Below are 21,802 nucleotides of genomic sequence, written 5' to 3' on the forward strand. Positions count from 1 at the left end.
ATTTCTGAATTCCAAAATGTATTTGGTCCCAAGGTTTACGGGTAAGGGATTGAATCTGGATGACCTTGGCAAATTACTACTGTTCTCAACAATACTCAATAAGGACACTGTGTTTGTTGAATTGAATTGAATGAAGGATAATTAGAATGGAAAATTTGGAACAATCTAAGCATTTACAAACATATTTTTTGTTATTTTTGATGTTCCACATTTCTTCTTTTTTGGTTTATTCTTATGTTAAAATTACTTATCATTTTAAAAATTAATATTTAATTTTTATAAATAGGTAACTGGAAGGGATCAAACTCATTGACTCCACTTTTTTCTTCTTTTTTTAGCTCCTCAATTAGAAATTGGACCTTGCCACCGGATTTTACAATCTAACAATGTCTAGAGAGAGTTCCTGAAGTTAGGGTATGCTTGAACACTGCAAAGAATGCATAAGACCCACAAACTTCTATGCATGCCAACACTTTCAGAATCTCCTGGATATTTGGTATTTTATAAACTTTTTCTCATTGATAAGTTTCTTCAAATACAGTTTCTTCAGATTTTACTTTTCTCATGTAAATGTGTCACCTCAGGCAATAAGACATGTTCCTAAGGTCAAGCATGATTCCACTTCCTCCCTGGTATATTGCTAGAATTTTAATTTCATAGCTTAATGATTCAAAGAAATCAAATAATGTTCACAGATACCTAGGATATCAACGCTGTTCAAATCAATATGGAAAGTGACCAGTTGGCTGGATTTATTTGCTTCAAGGCCTTGAATCAGTTCTTCTTTTACATTTTCATCTGACACCCACTGGGCAAAGAAAAGGTCAAATATGACTATAATGCTGCCATTTCTGCAAAGCAAAAGAGGATATAAGAGGAAAAAGTCAGCCATCTTCAACTGATTTGTGTTCAATTCATGTTAAATGTCTTTGAAATTCTCTATAGTTATCATCTTGCTAATTCTCATTATACCTGTGTAAGATAGTCACTTCAAATATTATCTTTATTTCATGAGGGAAAGAAAAAGTGAACTGAAAGACTAAGTGCTTTTTTGAGAAGAGAAACTCCAAAGTAGATGCAAAATTGAAATCTGAGTTTTCTGAGTTCCACGTTCAAGTACTCATCCCCAGGCCAGCATGTTCCTGAGACCCTTGTGTTAAAATCACGTGGTCTCTTTGCACTTACTCTGATTTTACTGTTTGGAGAAAAGAAGGGTACGGATTTGTAGTTTTTCATGGATAATTTCTAAGTTGGGGGAAATCTAAGGTAGTTTCACTGGTTTCAAAGAAAATTTTTCTACATAGTTTTAAAAGGCCTGATAGCAAGCTTATGGCAACTAATCTATATCTCCCTCTTCTTCTCTATTTTGCTTAATATAAAATATCAAAATATGCCCTGATTTCAAGGGATAGAAAGAAAACAAGGGTATCTGGGTCTATCAGGGATTCACAAGAAATTCAATCTCAGGTCCATGAGTCGGGACTGTCTTGCCTGCATGATCTCCAAACATAGCATTAGAGTTCAGTCATATAGCCCTAATCATCTTCCCCCTTGATTTTATCCCCTGCTCTGTACCATGCATTTTAAAAGGTAACTTTTTCTCAGTGTAAAGAAAGAGAAAAATGAATAAATTTTTGGCGAATAGGGATACTTGGGAGATTTTTGCACTCCTGCTTACATTTCTATTTGCCATATGCTATCATTTTAGGGTATGACCACTTGGGAGACAAACTATAGCTCTGATATTTATTCTATACCCCTCAATAAACTCTAGGCACTCATGGTATACTTGGCTGCTTAAGACACAGACCAGGGCAAACTAAATTTTGCATGATATGTTTGCTGGTTTCGAATTATGGGAGTTATATATTCTTGTGATATATGTAAGTTTATGAGCTTGTTGAAGGATTTTCTCAAGTCCAGTAGAATTCTTTATTTATCTCTCCATCTATCTATCTTGATAGAACCTACAGTAAATGTTATTTTTTCTTCCATGACTGGATATAGAACTAGAATATTCCTGAAAGATCACAGTAGATCAGCATCTGCAGTAGGGGGAGTATATTCCTTCTTCGTGTCCATGGCACTATTCAGTTTCACAGTAATTCATTTCCAGGAAGCTGGTCTTTCATTTTTAAAATGAACAAGATATAATATTTTTGATATAATATTTTTATAATTCACATGTATTAAATAAATTATATAAAATTATAGAAGGTTTAACTTTCTAATCATTTGCTTAAATTATAGCAGCCAAATCTTGTAAATGAGAAGGTTCCCTAGTAACTGTTTAGTTCAGGGTTTCCCAAACTTACCCATACATGAAATCACTGTTGTCCTTGGTAATGATACATTTCGTCACAGACACTACCTTTCATCTACTTTTCCACACTTGTGCTGGCTGGCTAACCCCTAATTTTACTGGAGAATAAGCCTCCATTTTTTTAGGAAAGGTGGCATCTTCTTTAACCATTCTTTATATCAAACATGGTTTTATTCATGGGTGTATTACCTGGCCTTAGTCAACAGAATCTGAAGGGAAGACTAATGGAAACTTCTGGAAAACTTTTTTATATCTAATAAAAGAACAGCTCACAGTAGATTACCACCCTTCGTTGTTGAACATTATTAGGTCTAAATAATTTGCCGAAACTGCCACATCTACCTTGAGACCATGAGTGAGGCCATGGTTGATAAGCCAAAGATAGCGTAGCAGAAGAAGGAAAGTACCCAAAGCCCTGACTATGTCATTGTCATTGTACTACTGAATTAACTTCCTTTAAAACCTCTAGATTTCTTGTGATGTCAGATAATAAACACTTTTTTTTTTTTGAGACGGAGTCTCTCTCTGTGGCCAGGCTGGAATGCAGCGGCACGATCTCCGCTCACTGCAACCTTCGCCTCCTGGGTTCAAGCAATTCTCCTGCCTTAGCCTCCTGAGTAGCTGGGACTACAGGTGCCCGACACCATGCCCAGCTAATTTTTTGTATTTTTAATAGAGATGGGGTTTCACCATGTTGGCCAGGATGGTCTCGATCTCCTGACCTCGTGATCCTCCTGCCTCGGCCTCCCAAAGTGCTGGGATTACAGGCATGAGCCACCATGCCTGGCCAATAAACACTTATTTTTAAGACACTTTTAGTCATGCATTCTGTTAATGGGAATTTTGAAAATTCTAACAAGCATACAACTGTCAGCCCCTATCCCATATTTATATGAACAGAAGGTAATTACCCTAATTTTGAAGCTGAATATTGGCCAATATTTTCATTTTAGCAGTGAGGACACTGAGGCTTAGAGTAATGTAGGTAACTTTGCCTAGGGTTATACAGCTTATTAGTGTCAGAGATAGAAAAGAAACCTAGGGAATCTGTTTCCCTAATGTGTTTTTATATAATTCCCATCCCCCCACACTCAACAACACTTTTATCAATTCTATTCTGAACTATTTGTCAGCAGGAAAGAGGCTACAGCACATTTACCCTAAAGGCATGTCCAGGTATTTTATTCTGTTGCATAGTTAGCAGAACTTTATATACAAATAGATGAAAAAAACAGCTAGTTGGATATTTTTGGGGAGAAGGGAAAGATATTTATTTCTGCAATACTTCCAAAAGATAGAGCACTGCCTTTTTTCCTCCTCCTCTTCTTCCTTCTTCTTTTCCTCCTACTCTTTTTCTTTTTTACATTATGTCTTCCTAATCAACCTCACTTTCCAAGATAGTTAAATGGACAGGACTGATTGTGGTTAAAATGAAGTGAGAGTGAACAATATTAATTATTTTCTCTCTCTCCAATCCCCCATCTTTATTTTATCTTTGGTTGCAGACCAGAAAACTTAAATTCTGATTAAATCTGTTTTATTTCTATGTAATTTCACAGGTTCAATTTGACTGAACACTTGCTTTCATTTTATTTGAGTTATGGAGTAAAAGAGGTAAGGTATTTTGGGCAAAGAAAATACAAATCTGGAATTTTGCTTCACTGAGTTGAAAGTAACTGGATTAGTTCATCCTCAGGCATAAAACATTTTTCTTTGAAAGGTGTGTTCTCTTAGTTGTGAATTATGCATTACATTTAATAATTTATACTTTGCAAGGATAGGAGTTGCATATCCTATATCCACATAAAGTTGTAGCCTTTAAAATTTATTTTCTTATTTAGTGGAAATGTTGAGATGAGAGAGATAAAGCAGAAATAAAAAAAGTCGTAATAATCATTTGTGATTCACCTCATAAGAAAGCTGAAGCTGTTTAGTTGTTTAGTAATGAAATGAGAATTCTTCCTTTAGGTTAAAAAAATGACCATTTTCATTTCAAAGTACTAGTCCTTGTAAAATAACAGTTTTTCTCTAAGGCAGATAAATCCTACTATGGTACAGAAAGCTTGAGTATAATAGAGCAAAATATTACTTATCTCATATATTCCTTAATGATATTGGTAACCTTTAGGGCTGCTGAGTAAACAAGTCTTTCCTTTCCTAACTTTGTGGCATATCTGTGCTCAAAGGGCAAAAGAAACTGCATGTTGCCACAAAGGGTAAATAGTTCTTTATTAAAATAACCAAATGCTAAATGTTCTGGTGAAAGCACTTTCCACAAAGCAGAATGAATGAAAGTATTCCCCAAATAGACCAAACCATTTGCTTACCCTGAAGAGTAGCTACACACACATACACATACACACACACACACACACACGCACACACACCCCAAAATCATACAAGTTAGTAAGTGGCAGAGATTGGCATTAAATATTGTGAAAGTAAGAGAAAATAGTTCAATGACTAAATCTAGTATTGGAGTGCTAGAATTTGATCATATACACATACATGGTGTGAGTTTAATTAAAATCTATAACAAAAATGTAAATAGGTGTTTTAAAGGATTTATAGATATACAGTTGATGTAGGTATTGTTAGGTGAGAACTCAGTTATTTCTGTTTTCTGATTTTATCAATTGGATTTTTAAATTAAAATAATTTATAAAGTTAATAATGAGTCTTCTACTGTTTCCTATGAGTGGAATACGTATATTTGTAGGTGATTATTTAAGGTAAAGTAATCCTAAGTGTTTCATTGTTACTGTCTCTCCTGCTCCTGATTTCCTTTTTCTATCCTCCTCTTCTAGGTCTCCCAAAATAGCAACAATGTGATTTATCTAACAGACGTTTTCATGAAATTCCTTTGCATTGCACTTTTCAAAAACTCACTTCTGATTTAATGGCAGCTCAGCTACCACCAGAGGGAAGTATCTCTACACTGATGAAGTACATTATTTGACAGTCATTATAAAATATTTGTCAAGGTCTGGGCACAGTACTGGCCTCCTAGGTAGCTATAAAGGAGGGGAAACAAACAATCCCTAAGCTCAAATAATTTACAGTTTCAAATGTGGTGATTTTGTCATCTAGAGAAATAAAAGATTACTTACTAAATATCAGAAAAATTTGGGATTTTGGTAGCCCACCAGGCCTATATATAAAAGTCTATATTCATCAAATTTTCCCAACCTAATGTAAGTGAAGTTATCCAGCATGTTGTAGACATGTAAACATAAAGGGTTCCATTAGCAAAACTATTCTGATAAACTCTGCAATGGACACTGTGCTTTCTGTATGGATTTCACTAGGCAAAGCCCAATTCAAGAGAGGCAGGCACCTAGAATACCGATCCTTAAAGGAGGTTAAAGCCTTTTGGAAATAAATCTGAATTGATGCTTTACTGCAGCTCTCCAGACTCAATCCTCTACAAAACTAGAAAAGAGAAATTCGTTTCATTCACCACAAAGTAGACAAATAGCTTAAAGTGAACCAACAAAAAATAAAACTTTCCTGTGTAATGTTACACTCACAAAATAAAGACTAAGTACGCATTTTTATTAGCATTTTGAAAAAGTTAAAATAATTAACCTTTCCTGCATGTCTGTGTTTCTCCTTTTAGTTCTGATATTGGACCAATGAAAGAGGCTAAGAGATTATACACTCCAGAAACAGAGGGAAGGGACTATGTACTGTAGGTAGGAAGGAAGACAGCAGATGGGTGTAGGGGCAGCTCCTGGGATTAAGATGTCAGAAATATGCAATAGAGTAAAGAATGATATGATAGATAAGGAAATAAAGAAAAGAAAGACAAGAGAAAGAAAGAAAGAAGAAAAAAGAGAAAGAGAAAGAAAGAAAGAAGGAAGGAAGGAAAGAAAGACAAGAGAAAGAAAAGAAAAAGAAAGAAAGGAAAGAAGGAAGGAAGGAAAGAAAGAAAGAAGAAAAAAAGAAAGGAGGGAGGGAGGCAGGGAGGGAAGGAGGAAGTAAATTAAGGAAGGAAGGAAGGAAGGGAGGAAGATTAAACCTTTTTACGTAAAAAGATAAAGCTTTCATTGTGTCTGTATTTGATAAGATTAAAAATTCACCTCTGATTTAATAGTAGCACAGCTACCACCAGGGGAAACCATCTCTACACTGATGAAGTATATTATTTGAGAATCATTATAAAATATTTATCAAGGTTTGAGCATTGTACTGGCCTCCTTGGTAGCTATAAAGAGGGGAAAGAAATAATTCCTAAACTCAAATAATTTACAATTTTAAATATAGTGATTTTGCCACTTAGAGAAATAAAAGATTATTTACTAAATATCAAAGAAAAATTCTGCGATTTTCATAGCCTACCAGGCCTATATATAAAAGTCTATATTCATCAAGTTTTGTTCCAACAGGAGATGGGAAGGCACTGAGGTTTCTTTTGACCATTAAATAAGCTTCATTTGACCTTCTGCCATTGTTTTTCTAAGCATAATCTCTTTTACCTTTGATTTGACTTTCCTACCTCTTTTTGGTCACTAAAACTAAGGATTCTGTTACTGATGTCAGAACTTTTGTGATGATCATATACCAATTATTTTGTCCTTAGGATCTTTGAATCAATTGTTCCTTATCTGAGATGTGAGACTAACCTTTCTATAAAGTCAGGCTCACTGTGTTTCTCCAATGTCCTACCAGTCCCCTATGACTTTAATTTGGCATGAGTTCATTGTCACACTCTTAGGTTTATATTTAGCAAATTCATGATGTCTCAACATCTTCTTAGTAGCCCTCAATGCCAGCTCTATTATATCCTCAACATGCTACATTATTTTTTATCTTTATCCGAAATGGCTTTCCTTGTCTTCTCCACTCAAGTAGTCCCTATCTATGCTTTTCAGACACTGTCCCACATTTTTCATAAAACTTTCCATGACCCACCCTTTCAAGTCAAGGGATTCCTTCACCCAGTAACATGTCTGTGCTTTTGGAGAACTATTTAAGGATTCTCAAGTTAGTTTATTTCTTGTAACAAAAAGTTAAAGCCATGGTAACTGTATAATTATTTTTATAGCCATAGGATGAAGATCAAATGAAAAGATGCTAATCTCTAACATAATATTAATAGGATGAAGATTAAATGAAAAAATGATAACATCTAACATAATATTCATTATGTTAATAACAGCTGCTAAATAATTTTTCATTCATTTGCTAGGACTTTATAGAATACATATGCTGTGGTGGGCATTAGTTAGGTTCTGAAAATACAGGTATCAAAGATACATTCTCTGCCCTAAGAGAGCTCCTATCCTAGTAAGGAGATAGACAAATCAACAATTATGCTATAGTGTGAGAATTGTAATTTAAATGTAGATACATGGTGCTAAATGCACAGGGGGAAGAAGTACCTAAACCAGACTAGAGTGTCAGTTAAGTGTCCTTGGGAAGGTGACATGGACTGGTTCTTAATGGGTTCTGAGGATGGAATATAAGAAAGGATGCAATAATAAGGAGAGAAAATGAGAGTGCCAGTATATTAATCCATTTTTACACTACTATAAAGAAATACCTGAGACTGGGTAATTTATAAAATAAAGAAGTTTAATTGGCTTACAGTTCCACATGGCTGGGGAGGCCTCAGAAACTTACAATCAGGGTGGAAGCCTAAGGGGAAGCAAGGACCTTCTTCACGTGGTGGCAGAAGACAGAAGAGTGTGAAGGGGGAAGAAGCCCTTATGAAAACCATCAGATCTCATAAGAACTCACTCACTGTCATGAGAACAGCATGTGGGAAACTGCCTTCATGACCCAATCACCTCACACCAGGTACCTCTCTCAACATGTGGGGATTACAATTAGAGATGAGATTTGTGTGGGGACACAGAGCCAAACCATATCATTCTGCTTCAGGCCCCTCCCAAATCTCATGCCCTCACATTTCAGAACACAATCATGCCTTCCCAACAGTCCCTCAAAGTTTTAACTCATTTCAGCATTAATTCAAAAGTCCAAAGTCCAAAGTCTCATCTGAGACTAGACAAGGCTCTTCTGCCTATGAGTATGTAAAATCAAAACCAAGTTCATTACTTCCAAGTAATGTACAAAGGGGTTACAAGCACTGGATAAATGCTACCATTCCAAATGGAAAAAAAATTGGACAAAACAAAGGGGCTACAGGCCCCATGCAACTCCAAAATCCAGCAGGGCAGTCATTAAATCTTAAAGCTCCAAAATAATCTCCTTTGACTCCATGTCTCACATCCAGGGCATGCTAATGTAAGGGGTGGGCTCTGACGGTCTTGGGCAGCTCCACCCTAGTGGCTTTGAAGCATACAGCTCTCCTACCCCCACTGGCTGCTTTCCCAGCTGGCATTGAGTGTCTGCAGTTTTTCCAGGCACACGGTGTGAGATGTCAGTGGATCTACCATTCTGTGGTCTGGAGGACGGTGGCTGTCTTCTCCAGAGTCAGCCCAGGGGGGACTCTGTGTGGGGGCTCTAGCCACACATTTTCCTTCTGCACTGCTCTAGCAGAAGTTCTCCATGAGGGTTCTGCCCCCACAGCAGACTTCTGCCTAGATATCCAGATGTTTCCATACATCCTCTGAAATCTAGGCAGAGGTTCCCAAACTTTAATTCTTGACTTCTGTGTACCTGCAGGCCCATGTGGAAGTTGCCAAAGTGTGGAGCTTGCACCCTCTTAAGCAATGGCCTGACCTGTACACTGGGCCCTTTTAGCCATGGCTGGAGCTGGAGTGGCTGGGACGCAGGGCACCAAGCCCCAAGGCTGTACACAGCAGTGGGGTCCTGGGCCCCATCCACGAACCATGTTTTCCTCCTAGGCCTCCAGGCCTGTGATGGGAGGTCCTGCTATGAAGAACTCTGGCATGCCATGGAGACATGTTCACCATTGTCTTGGCGAATAACATTTGACTCCTCATTACTTATGCAAATTTCTGTAGCTGGCTTCAATTTGTCCCCAGGAAATGGGTTTTTCTTTCTGCCACATAGTTAGCCTGCAAATTTTCCAAACTTTTATATTCTGTCACCTGTTGAAAGTTTTGCTGTTTAGAAATTTCTCCTGCCAGATACCTTAAATCATCACTCTCAAGTTCAAAATTCCACAGATCTCTAGGGCAGGGGCAAAATGCTGCCAATCTCTTTGTTAAAGGATAGTAAGAATAACCTTTGGTCCCTTTTCCAATAAGTTCCTGATCTCCATCTGAGATCACCTCAACCTGGACTTCATCATCCATATCACTCTTAGCATTTTGGTCAAATCCATGCAACAAGTCTCTGAGGAGACTCCTTCCCGTCTTCTTCTGAGTTCTCCAAACTATTCCAACCTCTGCCTGTTACCTAGTTCCAATGTCACTTCCACATTTTCGGTTATCTTTATCGCAGTACCCCATTCCTGGTGCCAATTAGTCTTTTTTCACACTGCTATAAAGATACTACTCAAAACTGGGTAATTTATAAAGGAAGGAAGTTTAATTGACTCACAGTTCTGCATGACTGGGGAGGCCTCAGGAAACTGAAAATCATGGCAGAAGGTGTAGAAGCAGCAAGTACTTTCTTCGCAAGGTGGCAGGGAAGAGAGAGAGTGGGGGAAACTGCCACTTATAAAACCATCAGATCTCATGAGAACTCATCCACTATCATGAGAACAGCATGGGAGAAACTGCCCCCATTCCAATCACCTCCCACCAGGTCCCTCCCTCAACATGTGGGGATTACAACTTGAGATGAGATTTGAATGGGGACACAGAGCCATATCACCCAGTAACGAAAACATAGATAAAAGAGAGAAAGCAGGATGGTTTTGAGGGTGTACAGATGATGTGGCAGGACTGAGGTAGAAGGCTGTGTCGAGTTGGGGAGGAGAAACAGAAGGCCAGAGTGTGTTTTGGTGACAGAGCCATGCAGTACACCTGCATTTAGTATGATAGCACTAGAAAAAGTCTTTAGGTATTTAAGGAGTGAGATATGAAGATGGAGAGACATTTATTCTCTAAAAAACTAGTAACTACAAGCAGGATCAGTGGATGAAAATCAAAGAAAGAAAGAATTTGGTGATAATAATAAAGCATGTTCTAGTACCTAAAGTTATAAATAATAAACAAAATATACTAATAATCATGATTATTTAATAGGCTGTTTGTAGGATGTCCACAGCAATATTGAAAAAAGATTCCTAATTTTTGTTAGTCACATTATATGAGAAAATTAAATTTAAGCAGTATGAATCTCTTTCTTTTGTTGGACTAGAATGAATTTTCTTTAGTCTGTGAGCATTCCAGCTCAAAGCAGTCAAGCAAAGGCTAGACTACACAAGAAAAGAAAAAACTTTTTCTTGCACTATCACACAAACTGTATATACAACCTGACATGTAATGCCTAATAACGTTAGTAAAAATTTCTTGACTCTGTCATATCTCCCCAACAATATTTTTAATTCCTCACAGCAGAGATTTTATACCTTAATCATCACATAAATTACTCATGCCTAATTTATTATTAATGTCTGTTATATATTAGTCACTTAACCCAGAGGTGCCCTTTGTAAGTAGGCAATTAAAAACCAAATAGCCTATCAAAACACAGAGAGAGAAAACCAGTTCTAAATATACCAATACAAATTAAAATGTCTTAATGATAGTGGTTGAATGAGCTCTTTAATAAAAGACTTTCTCTTAATATCTGTATTCTCAGAACCTAGTTAAATGTCTGTTTCTAAGTAAGCCCTATATGTATGTTAAATACATAAGCGAGCAAATGAATGGATGACTACCTGAACATTTATTTAACTCTATGTTGACAAGATAAAAATATTTGCTTCAGTTTTCCAGTATCTCTTTAATATATGTTTTGCCTATTTTTTGAAGTACTCTTTTTAGTGATTCTACTCTCCCCTTGTGCAAAGCACAGAACAATATTTTATATTTTCGTCTTTATCTTTATTCCACTATAGGGGGATTTTAAGTTATGCTGTATTTCAAAGCATGCTCTATCTCTCATAGAATTTTAGGGATATTAACCCTGAACAAACTGAAGATTATTTTGGGAAGATAAGGAAAATTCTGCTTTCTAAAATTACAGAAACTACAGGGTAACTTTGTTTCTATCATATCACATTTGAAGAACTGATTTTAAAAGCCTCAGATGAAACAAACAAAAATAATGTGTCATTTTTCAGGAAGAGGTAAAGAAAAAGTAAATAATGATAATTTTCATTCTAACCAAATAGATGTTTAAATCTTCATGTATGGCATTCTCTCTCTCTCTGTCTCTCTCTCTCTCTCTCACTCTGTCTCTCTCTCTTTCTCTCACATACACACAAACACACACTTACTTTTGATACTTTTGATGTATCTATGAACCATATAAACTGTACAGAGATACTGTAGACTACCTCATTTTCAGCTTGCCTCCAGTTTTTACTAAAACAACAATGAGGTCATTATGAAAAAAAAAAAAACACATTCCTACTAAATTATAACAGTATTACAATCTAAATGATAAAAAAGCCCCTTATAGACTTCTGGATAGATCAGTACACCTTTAAATCCAGTGACAGATTCTTATAAAGGTTATTTCTCCACTCGTTTAACTCATTCCACTCTGACTTTCTGAGTATTTTTCTATATGCTAACTCCAGCAACTAGCATTGTCAATTCATAGAAGAGTAACACATGCATAACCATTAAAAAGGAAAAAAATAAGAGAATAAAAAGATTGTAAACTTAGGTACTGTTTACCCTAGTCTGAGTATAGATTATCCCATCAGTTTTCCCATAAAGTTAACGAACACTTTAACCTACACAAGTTTAAAAATCAGAGTGGAGAACAAGGAAAACTAAAGGTGCAAGCACAGGGCTTGCTTGGAAAAAGGTCTATGGCCATTTAGCAAATGAACAAAATAAGGCACCCAGAGGGAGAGTAGCCACTGAGAAACATACAGCAAACACTGCTTGGACAATTCCTGAATATGTGACTCTTTAGCCTTAACTTTCATTGCTTCACTCTGTCTTGAGTACTTTTTTAATATAAAAATTAGTAGTAGAGGACAGCATGAATGTTTTAGACAGACAGACTAATGGCAGCTTGACATTGGAAAAGTAACCTAGCCTCTCTGAACCACACTTTAATAATTCACGACAGGCTGATAATCTAAAACTTCACAAACCCCTAGTGAGGAAAGCATTGGGTGACATACACAAATACATGGTAGTAATGTTACACGGAACAAATTGACAAGCTTGTGGTGATCTTCTGATTAGTACTGAGTATTTAGTTTGCTAAATGAATTGGTATGCCAGGAACACCATCAGTCCATATATACTTGCCATTTTTCTTTTTAAAAATAGGGCTAAAGTATCTTAACCTTTTCAAAAATAATTTAATTTTTAGGGAGCAAAATGTAAAACATCTGAATTTTTTTAGTGTTATTATGATGCCTTATTATTTATCTAATTGAAGACATAAACCTTAAATATCAATGGACAATGTAGACAAGAAAACTGTAATAATTTCTATCAGACTGTCAGCTGCACAAAAGCACAAAAAATATGTAATTTTAAGGCCCTGGAATATAATAAATAATACATGAATAAAAGTAAAATTAATATTCAGGTTTTATAGGTCGCAGTGTCTTGAAAACCCATAGGGAGGCTGTTGTCCTCTGCTATTGAGCTTGTACATTGTGCTTTCATTTCAAATTGTGGGCTTGGAGCTTTCAGCTACCTTCAACTGCAGTGCAGCAGCTGCTTAAAAACTAAGACATATTTACTCTCACGGTAAAGGAGTATGGAAGATGGCCAGCTGTAACTAAAGAATATTGCCATCAGTCTAGCTTACTTAGATGTTTTTCTCCATGCTCATCTTGGCTTTCATTGTTCTCCTTCCTGTTCCAGGTTTACTGTCATCCTTCTTATTTCTGTAGAAAAAGAGAAGTTTCCTTTTCCGTTGCATCTTCAGCCCACCCATCTATGGTGAAAAGCAAACCCACCCTCCCTAGAAGTTGTTATATTCTGTGGGCTCTGCTACTCTAACATTCTCATATGAAAGGAGAGCACATGCTGAATCAGAACAACAAAACTCCATTCAAACACATTCCCCAACACCTACTAGCTGTGTGATTTGAGGCAAGTTATTTTTCCAAGCCTCGGTGTCGTAGTTGTTTAAGGCGGAATAATTGCATCTCCCTCACAGTCATTTGGTGAGGAGTGAATAAGAAAATACATCTTACAGCTGGGTGCTGTGGCTCATGCCTGTAATCCCAGAACTTTGGGAGGCCGAGGTGGGCGGATCACAAGGTCAGGAGATCGAGACGATCTTGGCTAACATGGTGAAACAGCATCTCTACTAAAAATACAAAAAATTAGCCGGGTGTGGTGGCAGGCACCTGTAGTCTCAGCTACTCGGGAGGCTGAGGCAGGAGAATGGCGTGAACCTGGGAGATGGAGCTTGCAGTGAGCTGAGATCACGCCAGTGCACTCCAGCCTGGGCGACAGAATGAGACTCTGTCTCCAAAAAAAAAAAAAATCGGTCTGTCTATCATCTATCTATCTATCTATCTATCTATCTATCTATCTATCTATCTATCTATCCATCTATCATCTATCTATCTATCTTAAGTCACAAAAGGCTTGGCCTGAAATAGAGATTCAACCAGTGAGTTTCCTTTTTGCCAGCTTGTCATAGGATCTCTGTTTTACCTAACCTTCTGGAATATTGTCTTTCTTTCTGTGCTTTTTAAATGTGAATTATTGTGAAGGCTTTGCTCTCTTCCCTTTTTCAGCTACCCCAGGTCTTGATCAGTCTTTAACTTTTTTTTCTTGGAATCCTCTCCCTTTGTCTTTTTCATTTTTAACTTAATTTTATAAATTTACATTTTTCTTTCTTTTATATTATATGTATTTTTAACTTTCCAGTTGACTTGTATCTCTATTCCAAAAGCCCTTTGGTAGTTTGTAGTTTAGAAAACTTTAGGTTCAGAGAGATGTCAGCAAGATTGTCAAACTCTCCTTCATGATACAACAGCAACAACAACACACAGGTCAATTTTTTTTTGTGACAAATACAAAAGCTAATAGTTTAGAAAATAGATCTTACAATAGAAATAAGAAAATAGTTCTTACAAAATTTCCATAATTTCCATATGTTACAGATTCAAACATTCATAGTGTGGAATTACATCATTACATTATTAATCTAAGATTCGTTAGTTTATTGAGCACATACTTTACTTTAAGCAATCTTATGCCTTCTGGGTACACAGTGGACAAGTACCTTCTCTCTAGGTATTTATAGTATAAATGAAGCAGGGTGATACAATATTATTTTATTAAATGATAAGCAAGCTTTTTCCAAATGTTCATAGCAAGTCAAATACTATATCTGCATCTGTACCCTCTCCATGTGTCTCTGCAAGATTTTATTGTCAGTAGAGAGAAACATATTAACATAAGATCAATTATCAAAAGTTATTATTATTTGCTACTAAAATGAAAGTTTACGCTGTGCCACTTTGCTTAATCCTCAAAAAATGTTGAAAAATTTAAATATTCCTCTTTTCCTATATATAGTGATGCTATTTTACAAATATTAGCAAAAAAATCACTAATTTTCCGTCAGTAGAAAATTTTTGAGCTATACTCACTCAAATTGTAAAACTCTTGAGTTCTTATATTCATTCTTCAGATTGCTTGATAGAAAGATCTCATCTATCTAGAAAAATATAAAAGATTGAATGAGTATACTAAATTTAAGATTTTAACTTTTGTTGAAAAATTTATACAAAGCAATCTTTATGTTCTGCTTAGAGTTGGGGCAATTTTCTCCATAGTAATGGGGCTCATACATTTGAGTATCTTGGGAATATTACATTTATTCTCTAGTTGTTTCACATTGAGAAAATGGTGTTTTCGGCAAGTAGTTAAACTATGTTATAAAATTTTAAACCAGCTGTCAGTCTCCTACCATTTGCTGAAGGTCAAAAGCAAGAACTTTGAAATCCACTGAGAGTTTGTCTTGCAAATTAGGATTATATGTAACTCCGGATGTTATTTTAAATGTCCCTCTGGCTTCATGACTTTGTCCAAGTGTTGCACCTAGATAAATTAATAAGGAAAAAACACTAAGATTTTGGATTATGAGTAGGAGAAAATATGCACATCTGTTAAGACATAGAAGTAAAGCTCTCGCTTGATGTGTTAGCTCTGTAGTTCTTGCTTTTTCTTTGTAGTCTCATGTTTCAAAATCAGCTGCTTTCTTTCCCCAGCTGTCTGATTGTTTTAAAAGATTGGAAACTAAACTTTTTTTCCATTCTTTCAATATTTTTTTTCTTTTCTTTGAAGTCTAACCCACACTCCAAGCTTCCAAGTTTTCATTATTATTGTTATTGAGATTCCTGTTGGAAGATACACGGACTGATGAACTCCCACCAATCATGGGAAGTGACTCAGGGAAACATGGTGAGAAGTGAACCATTAAAAGTTTTGTAGTTGCTTTCAGATACTTCTTGAACACCTAGCATCCAGGGACACCACTGGGTTTTGACATATGAATTGCTGTGAAGATTTCAGTGTTTTGGTTACTTTGAAACATGACTTTGAGGCTACTTCTTTCATTCTAATAATTATAAAAATGGCATGCATGACCTTGTGCCATTAGCTGGTGACTGTCTTTGTTGAAGACGTTATTTAGAATGCTGTAGAAAATAGATAACCTCACTAGGAAAAAAAATGTAAAAAAAGAAGGTTAACGAATTAAATATAAACATGGATAATAAAATGTGTCATTAAGTCCTACATAATCCCTTTATCAGCATATTTTCATTGACACTGATTTATGTTTAAAATGAATTGCTTCAACTGAAACTCACAATAATGAACTCATTAGTAAATATAATAATAATGACATATAATTCTCACAATAATCTGGTGTGAGAAGACGTAGTTTCTTCTTTTCTGAGATAGGGTAATTGGAGTTTAGAATGATTAAGAAAATTTCTCAAGATAGTAAAGGTCTTAAGCAACAGATCTGGAATTTGGTCATTGAAATGACTGACTCTACAACCCAGGATCTCTATATAATAATTGACACCAAACTATCCCATTAAGAGGATAATTAGAAATAATAATTCAGGCAGTATGTGTGCATATAGTCTAAATAGCTTTAATTGCATAATTGATGTAACATATTATTTATGCTATTTCATTTGTATTTTAAATACTCAAAATTACATTGAAGTTTGCATGTTTAAATGTAGAATACAAAGAAGGACTGAGGAACTACAACAGATTAAAGGAGACTAAGGAAGCGTAATAACTAAATCTTATATAGGAATCTGCATTGGATCTTAAGCTGGTAAAGGGCATTAGTGGAAAAACTGGTGAAATTTGAATAAAGTATGTGGTTCAGTTAACGATACTGTAGAAATGTTAATTTTTTGATTGTGACAATTGTACTGTGGATAAACGAAATATTAACATCCAAGGAAGCTGGGTTATATGAGAACTCTGTACAATTTTTGCAACTTTTAATAAGTCTAAAGTGAAGTCAAAAAAAGTATAAAAAATGTTAAAAGTAGTATGTGCTTTGAAAGCCCTAAAGACTCTGCAAAAAGGCTCCTGAAACTGATAAATGACTTCAGCAAAGTTTCAGGATACAAAATAAATGTACAATGTCAGTTGCATTTCTATACGCCAAATACATTCAAGCTGAGAGCCAAATCAAGAATTTAATCCCATTGTCAATAGCCATACAAAAGATAAAATACTTAGGAATATCTCTCACCAAGGATATAAAAGAGACCTACAAGGATAACTACAAAACAGTGCTATAAAAATCAGATAACACAAACAAATGGAAATAATTCCATGCTAATGGATTGGAAGAATCAATGTTGTTAAAATGGCCATACTGCCCAAAGCAACATACAGATTCAATGCTATTCCTATTAAACTATCAAACTCATTTTTCATAAAATCATAAAAAAAGATTCAAAAATTCATATGGAACTAGGAAAGAGCCAGAATAGTCAAAGCAATCCTAAGCTAAAAGAACATAGTCAGAGGCATCACATTACACAACTTCATGCTATATTATAAAGCTATAGTAACTAAAACAGCATGGTAGTAGTACAAATACAGACACATAGTCCAATGGAACAGAACAGAGAACCCACAGTAAAGTAAAGCTACACATCTACAGCCATCTAATCTTTAACAAAGTTGACAAAAATAAACAATGAGGAAAGGACTTGCTAGTTAATAAACAGTGCTGGTATATCTGGCTAGCCATATGCAGAAGAATGAAACTGGATCCCTACCTTTCGCCATATACAAAAATTAACGCAAGATAAATTAAAGATTTAAATTAAGACCTCAAACTATAACAATCCTAGAGGAAAAAAGGAAAACATCATTCTGGAAATTATGCTTGGCAGAGAATTTAGGACTAAATCCTCAAAAGCAGTTGCAACGAAACCAAAAATTGGCAAGTGGGGCCTAATTAAACTAAAGATCTTCTGCACTGCAAAATAAACTATCAAGAAAGTAAACATACAACCTATGGAATTGGAGGAAATACTTGCAAATGATGCATCTATATCCCAAATCTATAAGGATCTTAAATAATTGCACAAACAAAAAACAAATAAATCCATTAAAAACTGGGCAAAAAACATGAACAAGCACTTGTCAAAAAAAGACATACAAGTGGCTAACAAATATTTTTAAAAATACTCATCACCACTAATCACCAGAGAAATGTAAATCAAAACCACAATGAGATACCATCTCATGCTGGTCGGAATGGCTATTACCAAAGAATCGAAAAACAACAGATGTTGACAAGGCTGCAGAGAAACAGGAATATTTATACACCGTTGATAGAAATGTAAATTAGTTCAGCTACTGTGCAAAGCAGTTTGGCTATTTCTCAAAGAACCTAAAACAGAAATACCATTTGACCCAGCAATCCCATTACTGGGTATACATCAAAAAGAAAATAAGTCATTCTACCAAACAGACACATGCACTCATATGTTCATCACAGCACAGTTTACAATAGCAAAGTTATGGACTCAACCTAGGTGCCCATCAACGGTGTACTGGATAAAGAAAATGTGGTACATATACATTGTGGAATAAGATGCAGCCATAAAAAAGAATGAACTCATGTCCTTTGCAGCAATATGGATGCAGCTAGAGGCCATTATCCTAAGCAAATTAATGCAGGAACAGAAAAAACAAATACCACATGTTCTCAAGCATAAGTGGGAGCTAAACAGCAGGCACTCGTGGACATAAAGATGGCAACAATAGACACTGGGGACTACCAGAAGGGGAAAGTGGGAGAGGGGCAAGGGTTGACAAACTAACTTCTGGGTACTATGCTCAGTACCTGGGTGATGGGATCATTCATACCCCAAACCTCAATATATGCAATATACGCAGGTAACAAGCCTGCACATGTGCCCCCTGAATCTAAAATAATAGTTTAAAAAGAAAAAAATAGCAGTATGCGTTATGATCTCCGATGTATTGGTAAAGCATTAACTCGAATCCCTTTTTATATTTAGCTGTTCACTGTTAAACAGTATTATCACTTATAAATATTTATTTTCTCTTTCACTTGTAAAATAACTAACCTTTGTATGTTTATTGAACAACAGGGATTCCAATGGACTTTCAAATGCTTATAGATCCTTCAAGTTATTCACAGCAATTAAATAAGACCAAAACAGCCATTTTTCTAAAAGTTTAATTCAATCTGTATTATCTTTTAGTACTTTGTATAATTTTATAAAATATCCACACTTTTTTCCCTTTAAAATATAGCCCGTGTGTATGTCAATAGTTTTTAAATAGACCAGGAATTATACTAAAATTATTTAATAAAACTATGGCATGTGCATTACATTCTAATTTAAACTTACTTATTTACTAGAATAAAATAGCTAACCCAACAATTGTGAATTTAATAGGTAAAACTAAAATCACTCACAATGGAAAGATACGGTGGCTCATGCCTGTAATCCCAGCATTTGGGGAGGCCGAGGTGGGCAGATCCGAGGTCAAGAGACTGAGACCATCCTGGCCAACATGGTGAAACCCCACCGCTACTAAAAATACAAAAATTAGCTGGGCATGATGGCGCGCACCTGTAGTCCCAGCTACTAGCAAGGCTGAGGCAGGAGAATCACTTGAACCCAGGAAGTGGAGGTTGCAGTGAGCCGAGATCGCGCCACTGCACTCCAGCCTGGCGACAGAGCGAGACTCTATCTCAAAAAAAAAAAAAAAAAAAAAAGAGAGAATTTATATGCACATATATATATAAAGTTCATCATTTTAAAAATGTAAAAAATTGTTTAAGAAAAAATAAACTGTTAATACGTAGGTTATTGCTATGCTTTCAATTTTTAAAATTTACCCTATAAATGAATAAGTGGTAAGATGGACTATAAGTTCTAGAGCTGGATAGTCTAGTTTGGAATCTTACTTCTGCTACCCACTAATAATGTGAACTTAAGCAAGTTACTTCTAGTCTCTGTCTCAGATCCCTCATCTGTAAAACGAGCATACCAATAAGCTTTCATATGTTGTAGCTACACAATACATTTGAAGGTATTTTAAAAGCTGTTGGTACAAAGTTAGCTCTAAATAAGATTTATCATTTCTTATGCTTTTTCTGTTTATCAAAGTTGCTACTCAGTTTGTGACCTTTTTAAGTCTACATTTATATCCAAGTTATTTTATACTAGTAGAATTAAAATGGTTAGACTGATAAGAAAATGAAGATAGAAATAAACAATATCTTCTGTTAACTTTGCATGTTTATCTACTTATATATTCAACAACATTAATATGTTTGTGATTTAAATTATATCAACACAAAATCAGGGGCCATGAAATCTACTTGATTATATGTTGAAACCAAGATACTTATTTAACATTATTTATTTTAAAAACTACTCAGTCTCATGCTTAAATTCTGCATTAAGTTTCAAATTACATACCAATTAATTTTCCTAATATTCTCTGAAGGGAACTACAGAGAAGTACATGAAGGCAACATAAATATTTTGTCATGAAGATTAATTTGAAATATTAGATTGAAAACCCAAAATAATGCATTTAGTTAGCAATGAATAAAATAGACTTACAGAATTACTGACACTCAAGTGTGTACATTCAGTTGAGAGCACCTTCACGAGCCAACTCCATGTGACTTACCTCGTTGGGATTCCTTGATTGTCAGGCAGGATACTGCAATTAATCCAGCACAGAGCACTACCAATATGGCAAAGAGAGCTGCAAACATGATTTCATAGGAGCTGAGAGAATGATGCCTAGAAGATACGCTTCTTTTTGACCCCATTTTTGGTTTTGAAGGCTTGCTAATTTAAGAACTGAAAGAGAATATAAATAATTCTACCAACTGAAGAGTAAAATCTCTCAAATTTTTAAAGATGTGTAAAGCAACAACCACCTGTCTACATGCATACCAGTCAGTGTAAGTGAGTTGTGTATGTCTCTTTGGCAAAATTATGTCTGTATACATTAAGTATCATTAAAAGGGTAGTTAATCTTTAAGAAGATATAAATGAGTAAAGATGCCTAGAGTTGTAAACGTTAACTACCTGAACAGGCCATTTGCCAAGGTGAATCAAATTAAATTCATGTTGTAAACAAAAGACATTTTATCATTTTGAGAACTATTAAGAAAAATGTGAAATTCATGACAGACAAATTAGTCACTAGGCACATGCATCTGATATTCATAGAGAGAGTTCCTAACAGATCAACCTTCTACCCTCTGACTCAGATGATTCTTAAGACGCTTCTCTTATATGTTGATATAGACCTTCTAAAAATAACTTTTAGGTGCAGATGTATATAAAGCCTAACATATATATCCTCTCTCTGTGTACATATACATATACATATATTCCTTATGGAAACAATCAAAAGTGTTGCCAACTTTGTTATGTCACCCATGTGAAGTTATGCAAAGTAAGGCAGTATTACATAAGGGAAAGTACACTTAAACAAGGCATTATATGGCTACTCTTTATGGCCTTGTGCAGTTATTAATGAATGGGAGTACCTGTCATAAGAGGAATAAAATATGTGTTTCTATTCTAAGAAAATAGTCTGGGTGGGGAAGACATTGCTCACTTGCCCTGGACTTTATTTCTTTAAATATGCCAATTAGAACAAGAGAACAGGTTAAGATAATCATAGTTATAGTTGTAGATATATGCTTTATGGAAAAATCAAAGTCATTTTCTGATAATCAAATTACAGTTTAGCATTGGGATTATTCACACCATGAATAATGATGAGTTCAGGAACTTTAAAACACAAAAATTAAAACTAAATAAAACCGAATCTATTCTGAAGTAAACCAATGTGACTTTTATTCTGGTAAATAAAACTGGCAGGAGGTAAGAAAGTTTTAGATTGGAAACCCCTAACACACTGAAATTGTGGCATA

The 21,802-nt window shown here is 35.3% G+C and overlaps 1 protein-coding gene across 2 annotated transcripts in view; it reads right to left on the minus strand.

Annotated features, from left to right (window-relative positions):
- Positions 1–21,802, minus strand: part of TMPRSS15 (transmembrane serine protease 15) — a 136,410-nt gene that overhangs the window by 113,049 nt on the left and 1,559 nt on the right. Inside the window, exons 2-5 of one of the 2 annotated variants that reach the window (XM_063601254.1) lie at positions 20,539–20,714; positions 15,278–15,408; positions 14,958–15,025; positions 700–851 (exon numbers count right to left, since the gene is read on the minus strand). In XM_063601254.1, coding sequence (XP_063457324.1) covers positions 700–851; positions 14,958–15,025; positions 15,278–15,408; positions 20,539–20,683 — 496 coding nt within the window. In that variant the 5' untranslated portion in view covers positions 20,684–20,714. Of the gene's footprint in view, positions 1–699; positions 852–14,957; positions 15,026–15,277; positions 15,409–20,538; positions 20,847–21,802 lie in introns of those variants that run through there. The other variant, XM_034947976.4, reaches the window with a different exon arrangement.

The sequence above is a fragment of the Pan paniscus genome, chromosome 22, assembly GCF_029289425.2.
Source record: "Pan paniscus chromosome 22, NHGRI_mPanPan1-v2.0_pri, whole genome shotgun sequence".
Taxonomy (NCBI): Eukaryota; Metazoa; Chordata; class Mammalia; order Primates; family Hominidae; genus Pan; species Pan paniscus.